We start from the raw sequence: 7,500 nt of genomic DNA, 5'->3' as shown, positions 1-7,500 counted from the left end.
AGGAAGAATAAAGTCTGTCACATAAAGGAAAAGAGTTGACATAAAATAAAAGCGATAAAGTAAAACAGAAAAAAAAGTCAGATACAAAAAGGAATAGATAAAGGAGGAATTAAGGCAAAAATATATTATATATAAAAAAATAAGAAAGCGTTTAAAGAGAAGCAAAAAGAGGAATAGAAAGTTATGTGCAAATAAAGGAAACACGAGTGAAAAGGAAAATAGTAAAGAAAAAAAAGCACTATTGAAAAAGAATATCTGAAAGAGGAATGAAAAAAAAAGATGTATAAAAAAAGAAAAGAGAAATTAAATAAAATTCTGTTGGACCCAAAAATTGATAGAAAAAAAAATAGAAAAACCAAATAAAAAATAATAGGAATGTAAATATAAGCAAAAATACAATTAAAGAAGAAAGGAAAAGAAGAACAGAAGAATCAATAGAAAGCCAGGTGCAAAAAAAAAAAAAAGAAAGAAAGAAAGAAAATGGAACGAGTAGATTACAAAAGCTTAAGAAGTTGACCGACCGAGTGAGGGAGGTTTGTTCAGCTTAAACAGCACAGCACAAAACTCAAACAAGACACGATCAAACAAAACGACATACATATACTTCATCCCTCTCCAGTGTGTGTGTGTGTGTGTGTGTGTGTGTGTGTGTGTGTGTGTATGTGTATAGGGTAAATGCTCTCGTGTATATATGTCATCTTGGAAAGCGTGTGTGTGTGTGTGTGTGTGTGTGTGTGTGTGTGTGTGTGTGTGTGTGTGTGTGTGTGTGTGTGAGTGTATGGTGTTGAATTAATGGTGTCAGCAGTGCAGTAAAGCTCGGGGAGTCTGGGTCTGGGTCTGGGTCCTCGCAACAAGGGATCGTAAGTACATAGTCGTATATTTCACGCAGGTTCTCCCCGCTGCTGCAGGGTCCATCGTACATTATGGTGCCGTTACTTTGCATATTCTAACGTGTATGTCTTCCTTTGTTTATGCTCTCAAATAGTCGCTGTGTGTGTGTGTGTGTGTGTGTGTGTGTGTGTGTGTGTGCGTGTGCGTGTGTGGTTCTGTGTGTGTTTGAAATGCGTATCAGATTTATGTTTCCATAAAACATGCACATATTTTTTTGTTATTTTAAACGTTTTCACACATACGTACATACACACGCACGAGTGGACCCGAAAAAACGGAGAGTGGGAGAGAAAGGAGGGAAGGAGGGAGGGAGCGAAGAGTTAGTGTAGGAAGAAAAACTGTTGTAAAGTGAAAGAGGAGAACGAAGGAAAGAAGACCCCGGAGAGAGAGAGAGAGGAGAGAGAGAGAGAGAGAGGAGGAGAGAGAGAGAGAGAGAGAGAGAGAGAGAGAGAGAGAGAGAGAGAGCCCTTCTTGTAAGAGGGGAGAGTAACATGAACTTTGGGAAGAGGGGGAAGAGGAACTCGGAAGGAACTTGATGGAGGGATGGATGGAGTGAGAGAGTGAGGGAGGGAGAGATAGACCATCATGATAGAGGCAGTGGAAGAAAGAAGGAAAGGAGGAGGAGGAGGAGGAGGAGGAGGAGGAGGAGGAGGAGGACGTTCTTGATGGCGTGAGAGAAGAAGTAGGACCCACGCTGAAGGAGGAGGAGGTGCCATTGTCTGCTCGGGTGGCGCCTTGAGGGACGTGCCGTCGATGTGGCTCCGCGCCCTCGCCCGCAAGTTTGGAGTCTTCGATGGAGTTTTTTGGGAAGCAGCGGGAGGAAGAGGGAAGGGCGGGAGAGGACGGCAGGGAAGTGGCAAGGGAGGAAAGATGGTGAAGGGGAGGAGATGATGTGGAGGGAAGTTTCTGAAGGAGAGGGAGTGGAGGAGAGTGAGGAAAGTGAATACAAGGCAGCGACAGGGAGAGGGAAGAATGACAGGGCAGTGGAGTGGCAGGGAACGAAAGAAGATGTGAGAGTGAGGGAAGTATATGGAGGGAAGATTCTGAAGGGTAGATAGTGTAGGAGACAGTGAATATAAGCACTAGATAATGTGAAGGCAGGATTCCAAATGGTAGAACTTGAGAAACAGTTTGAAGACATGGAGGGTAAGGAAGCGAGGAGTGCTCGAAGACAAGACTTGGGAGAGTAGCAAGTGGAGGGGGGGGTGTAATGACTAGACTAGGGAGAAAAGGAAGCGAGGAAGAGTGTAAAGTGTAGAGCTTGATATGACACAGATGCACGGAATGAGAACAAGGGATTGAAGGAAGAGGTGATCGGAAGTGTGAGATTACAAGCAGTGCCGTCAATCATGTGTGTGTGTGTGTGCGTGTGTGTGTGTGTGTTATAACGGGTGACCATCAAAGGAGGGAAAAATACGCGAGGATCGTAAGGAAACTCATAATGTGGACGTAAGCAAACTAACCTAGTAAATAAACGACTTGAGGACACGCGACACAAAGACTTGCTGAGGAGGAGACAAGACAGAACACTTAAGTGACAAGAAAGTTTAAGTCGCGCAACTCAAGGGAAGCGAAACAAAAGACCCAACAAAAGTATGACATGACTCATGAAAACACACAAAGTAGAGAGAAAAAAAATATGAAGAAAACATGATATACGTTGGAAAATAAGATACGTAGTACACACACACACACACACACACACACACACACACACACACACACACACACACACACACACACACACACACTCAGAAATAACACAAAGGACTCTTGGAAAACAATGCAAGAAAGAAAGGACGAAGAAGCCGATGTAAAAACAAAGAAAGGAAAATAAAAACAATAAGTGTAATACAATGGCTACTTGAAAATAAGCAAAATGAAAGCGGAGAATACAATAATGATAAAAAGAAAATTAAAATAAACTGAATAACACGTAACTAATACATTACCACAAAACAAAAAACAAAAATAAAAAAAAATACAACCAGCTCTATATAACGCAACAAAAGAATGAAAAATTAAACGCCTAAAACTCAAAACCAATACAAAAAAAAGTATTCCAGTCAAGGATTAAAGGCAAACAAGACAGAAATAGCAGGTAGCGATGTCTCTCCCCGGCAAATAAACCCTAATAAGAAGTCGAGAAGATTATCATGGTAACGACACCTGCTTGTAATTGAGACAGGTGTTGGCTGGGAAATTAGATAGTCGCAGGTAATTCGGTGAGAGAGAGAGAGAGAGAGAGAGAGAGAGAGAGAGAGAGAGAGAGAGAGAGAGAGAGAGAGAGAGAGAGAGAGAGGTGTCGCCTAGATGATGAAGAGGAGCATGGGAGTAGAAGAAAAAAATCAATAAAAAAGTAAGTGGAAGATGACGAGCACCAAGATTTAGAGGAGGAGGAGGAGGAGGAGGAAGAAGAAGAAGAAGAGCAGGAAGAGGAGTAGGAGAAACATTGAGACCAAGAAGAAGAGAAGAAGGAGGAGGGGAAAGAGAAGATGAGGAGAGGGAGGGATAAAAATGAGATAATATAGAAAAAGGAAAAAGGAGAAGAAGAATAAGAAGGAGGAGGAGGAGGAGAAGGAGGAACAAGAGAAAGACGACGAAGACGACGACGACGAACGGCGGCGGCAGCGAAGGAGGAGAAAGAGGAGAAAGAGAAGGCAGAGGCAGAGGAGGTAGAGCCGGAGGAGGAGAAGAAGGAGGAGGAGAAGGAATGAATAGCTTTGTTTTTCATCGATTGAGCCTCTCGCCTCGCCACTTACAATGGAGAAAAAGATATACCATTAATCTGCCCCAGTGAATGGAGGCTCCTCTCTCGCCCTTATAATTCGTGCCAGATATTTCGAGACATATCGTGCACCCGGAGGCCATTTGCATAAATCAGTCCTGGGGCGACACTTCGTCAAAGGGCCATTCAGGGGGCGTCTCCTCGAATTGTTTTGGCAATCAGTGCAGGTTGTGTATGAGCGAGCGAGCGAGCGAGAGAGAGAGAGAGAGAGAGAGAGAGAGAGAGAGAGAGAGAGAGAGAGAGAGAGAGAGAGAGAGAGATGTAAGGCAGTGTGGACAAGATGTGTTGAAGGAAACGCATGTGTGTGTGTGTGTGTGTGTGTGTGCGTGTGTCGGTGAAGAAAATAAAAAGAGCGTTGGGTTAGAGAGAGAGAGAGAGAGAGAGAGAGAGAGAGAGAGAGAGAGAGAGAGAGAGAGAGAGAGAGAGAGAGAGAGAATTGGATAATGGAGCCAAGTGTGGACAAGATATGTTGAAGGAAGTGTATGCGTGTTGAAGGTAAAGAAGAAGGACGAGGTAGGGAGCGTTAGGGGAAGAAGAGGAAATTTAGGTAAGTAGGGAAGAACGAATGTTTGTTTGATGGAGTAAGGAATGGCCGTGAGAAAGGGGACGAAGGGAACGAGAAGCAGGAGGAGGAGGAGAAGGAGGACACTGTAAGACGTGGAGGAGAGCAGGGGACACACAGCGAGACAGAGTTGGACACAAACACACATGTAAACACAACCCTCAAAAAAAAAAAAAAAAAGAAGAAAAAAAAATCCTGCTTTCCATATTCATTTTTACCCGCAGACATACAACAAGAGATGACAAATGAGCCAAAGTCCTCCTCCTCCTCCTCCTCCTCCTCCTCCTCCTCCTCCTCCTCCTCCTCCTCCTCCTCCTCCTCCTCCTCTTCCTCCTCCTCTTCCTCTTCCTCTTCCTTCTCCTGTGCAAGTGGTACTTATAACCCCATTTTCTTTGGTGCGTTCGGTGCCTTCTCTTCGTTTTTCGTTTTGCCCAATGAGATGAGATGATGGATGACTTGGGTGGGATTGCGGCCACGTAATTCTCTCTCTCTCTCTCTCTCTCTCTCTCTCTCTCTCTCTCTCTCTCTCTCTCTCTCTCTCTCTCTCTCTCTCTCTCTCTCTCTCCTTGTGTTATTGTTTGTTTATAGTTTCCTCCATGATGTGTTCGCTTTTTTTTTTTTATCTTCCTTGTTAAATTATTTGTTATGTTTTGTGCACTGGGTATATTGTACATGTTTGCGTTTCATGGGTGAGTTGCACCAAACATTAACTAAGTTTTTTTTTTTTTTTTTTTATTTTGCTGAGCTTGTATTACGCCCCGCTGCTGTTGTTACATCAGGCAGATTAAATTGTTAATACGATGCACTTTTTTGTCTAATTTGATTTTTGTGTACGTAGATAAGCATTTCATTATATTTAATTATCCATTAGATATTTGATACTTTTACATCTTATTTTTTTTTCTCATTTGAAATTGGAAGAGTTTTCCTTATAAGTAAACTATATTCTTGTTTCTTATATAATATGCAGAGCAATTTTCCTCTGTAAGCTAGTAATGTTTCATCTAAATCCCCTTGTAAGCTATTTTGATATTGGTTTACCACTTTACCTACTCTTAAGTTTGTTTCTGTTCCTGCACAATAGTTATATATACAATTTCCTATATATTGAGCTAAGAATCTGCTTTATTTCCTCTTATTGCTTTTGGCTTTACGATTTTCTCTTATTTTTCCTCCAAATCCAAGTCTCCATTTTACATTAAGTGATTTTCTCCTTCGTGTCTTTTTCCATTTTCTCTCATTTTGCTCCTGAACGCGAGTCTTTTTCCCGCCGCTCATCGCCTCCCCTCCCCCTCCACCACCACCACCACCCCTCCGTCCCTCTCCGCAGCAAGTTCTTACCCCTGGCCTTGTTCTTATCAGCGCCGCGTCGTGTCCTCGCTTAGTTCGTGGCCGCAAGTCGTGAGCAGTGACCACCCTCATCTGTGTGGCCATCTGCCGGGCTACCTATTTGATGCGGTTCTTTCTCTCCTCCTCTTCCTCTTCCTCTTCCTCTTCCTCCTCTCCTTGTTCTTCATGTTCTTCTTGTTCTTCTTCTAACTAACCCTGACTGACATGTTCTTCTTCTTATTGTTTAATCCTTCTTCTTCTTCTTCTGTTCTATTTCTTTTATATTTTTTCCCACATTCCTTTAATTTGATATTTTTTTATGTTCTTTGTTTTCTGCCTGAATTTCTGCTCTTATTCCTCCTCTTCCTCGTTGTCTTTCAGATGTTCTCTTTCATCGTCATCATCATTGTCGTCGTCATAGTAGCCATTTTGCTTCTGTTACTGTTTTATTATTATTATTATTATTATTATTATTATTATTATTATTATTATTATTATTATTTATTTATCTTTTTTTATTTATTTATTTTATTTATTTTATTTATTTATTTATTTAATTTTATTTTTATCTATTTATTTATGTATTTATTTATTTATTTTATATATCTATTTATTTATTTTTATTTATTTATCTATTTATTTATTTATTTTTTTTGTGTGTGTCCTTTGAGCGTCACTTTTCAGGACTGAATACGCGTAGGATGAAAGATTGGCCTGCATCTGTCTTGAGAGAGAGAGAGAGAGAGAGAGAGAGAGAGAGAGAGAGAGAGAGAGAGAGAGAGAGAGAGAGAGAGAGAGAATTCAAGGTTCACAAAATCTGATGCATTTCTTTTCCCTTATAAAGAAAATGAAAGAAAATGTAAATATCAAACTATATATCCTTTAAACTATTTTGGAACTGAAACCGTGTGTGTGTGTGTGTGTGTGTGTGTGTGTGTGTGTGTGTGTGTGTGTGTGTGTGTGTGTGTGTGTGTGTGTGTGTGGAGTCCTTTATCCAGCATCATGAAAAAAAAAAGGGGTGAAAAATTATTGAGACCAAACTTTCCTCTCACTACTACTGCTGCCTTTGAACATCATTTGGGGAACTTTCCAGCGCGTGTATTGAACGAGTCTTTGATTATAATTGCCTGGCCTGCCGCCGCGCCCTGAGGGGAAAACGGAAATTCTGTGAGGCCAACCAAGCGTACGTTTAAGGGTCATTCTGTGTTTTTTTTGTAGGTATTGCATCCAGCGGTTTTGATTTGTTTTTAGTGTTACAGTTTATATGAGTGCTGCTCCTGCTACGATTAGTTGTTAATACTGCTGCTGTTACTACTACTACTACTACTACTACTACTACTACTGCTACAACTACTGCCATTATTGTCTCTTTTGCTACCTGTCTTGTTCTGTAAATATGGTTGGTGTATTTCCTAATAGTGTAACTTTTTACTTATATAACTGCTCCCTTTACTACTACTACTACTACTACTACAATTAATTCTTTTTCTTCTTCTTATTCTTATTCTTATTCTTATTCTTATTCTTCTTCTTCTTCTTCTTTACACTTTTTACTTATATAACTGCTCCCTTTACTACTACTACTACTACTACTACAATTAATTCTTCTTCTTCTTCTTCTTCTTCTTCTTCTTCTTCTTCTTCTTCTTCTTCTTCTTCTTCTTCTTCTTCTTCTTCTTCTTCTTCTTCTTCTTCTTCTTCTTCTTCTTCTTCTTCTTCTTCTTCTTCTTCTTCTTCTTCTTCTTCTTCTTCTTCTTCTTCTTCTTTTACCACCACCACCACCACCACCACCACCAATACTATTAACAAACCAAACACAGATAAACAAACGTCAGGACTCCGCCCCCTGACTCCCTATTCTTCCCTCCTCCCTGTGACAGCCCTGGCGGAGATGAGAGAGCTGCTGGACACGATGAACGAGCCCGAGGAG

The 7,500-nt window shown here is 41.0% G+C and overlaps 1 protein-coding gene across 1 annotated transcript in view; it reads left to right on the top strand.

The window, feature by feature from the left end:
- LOC135101947 (endothelin-converting enzyme-like 1) overlaps window positions 1-7,500 on the top strand; it is a 108,340-nt gene that overhangs the window by 7,410 nt on the left and 93,430 nt on the right. Inside the window, exon 2 of the mRNA XM_064006389.1 lies at window positions 7,451-7,500. This exon is cut by the window's right edge and continues 112 nt beyond it. Coding sequence (XP_063862459.1) covers window positions 7,462-7,500 — 39 coding nt within the window. The 5' untranslated portion in view covers window positions 7,451-7,461. The remainder of the gene's footprint in view (window positions 1-7,450) is intronic.

This window comes from Scylla paramamosain, chromosome 7 (assembly GCF_035594125.1).
Source record: "Scylla paramamosain isolate STU-SP2022 chromosome 7, ASM3559412v1, whole genome shotgun sequence".
Classification (NCBI taxonomy): domain Eukaryota; kingdom Metazoa; phylum Arthropoda; class Malacostraca; order Decapoda; family Portunidae; genus Scylla; species Scylla paramamosain.
The sequence above is the reverse complement of the archived record's forward strand: the minus strand, read 5'-3'. Positions and strand labels throughout refer to the sequence as shown.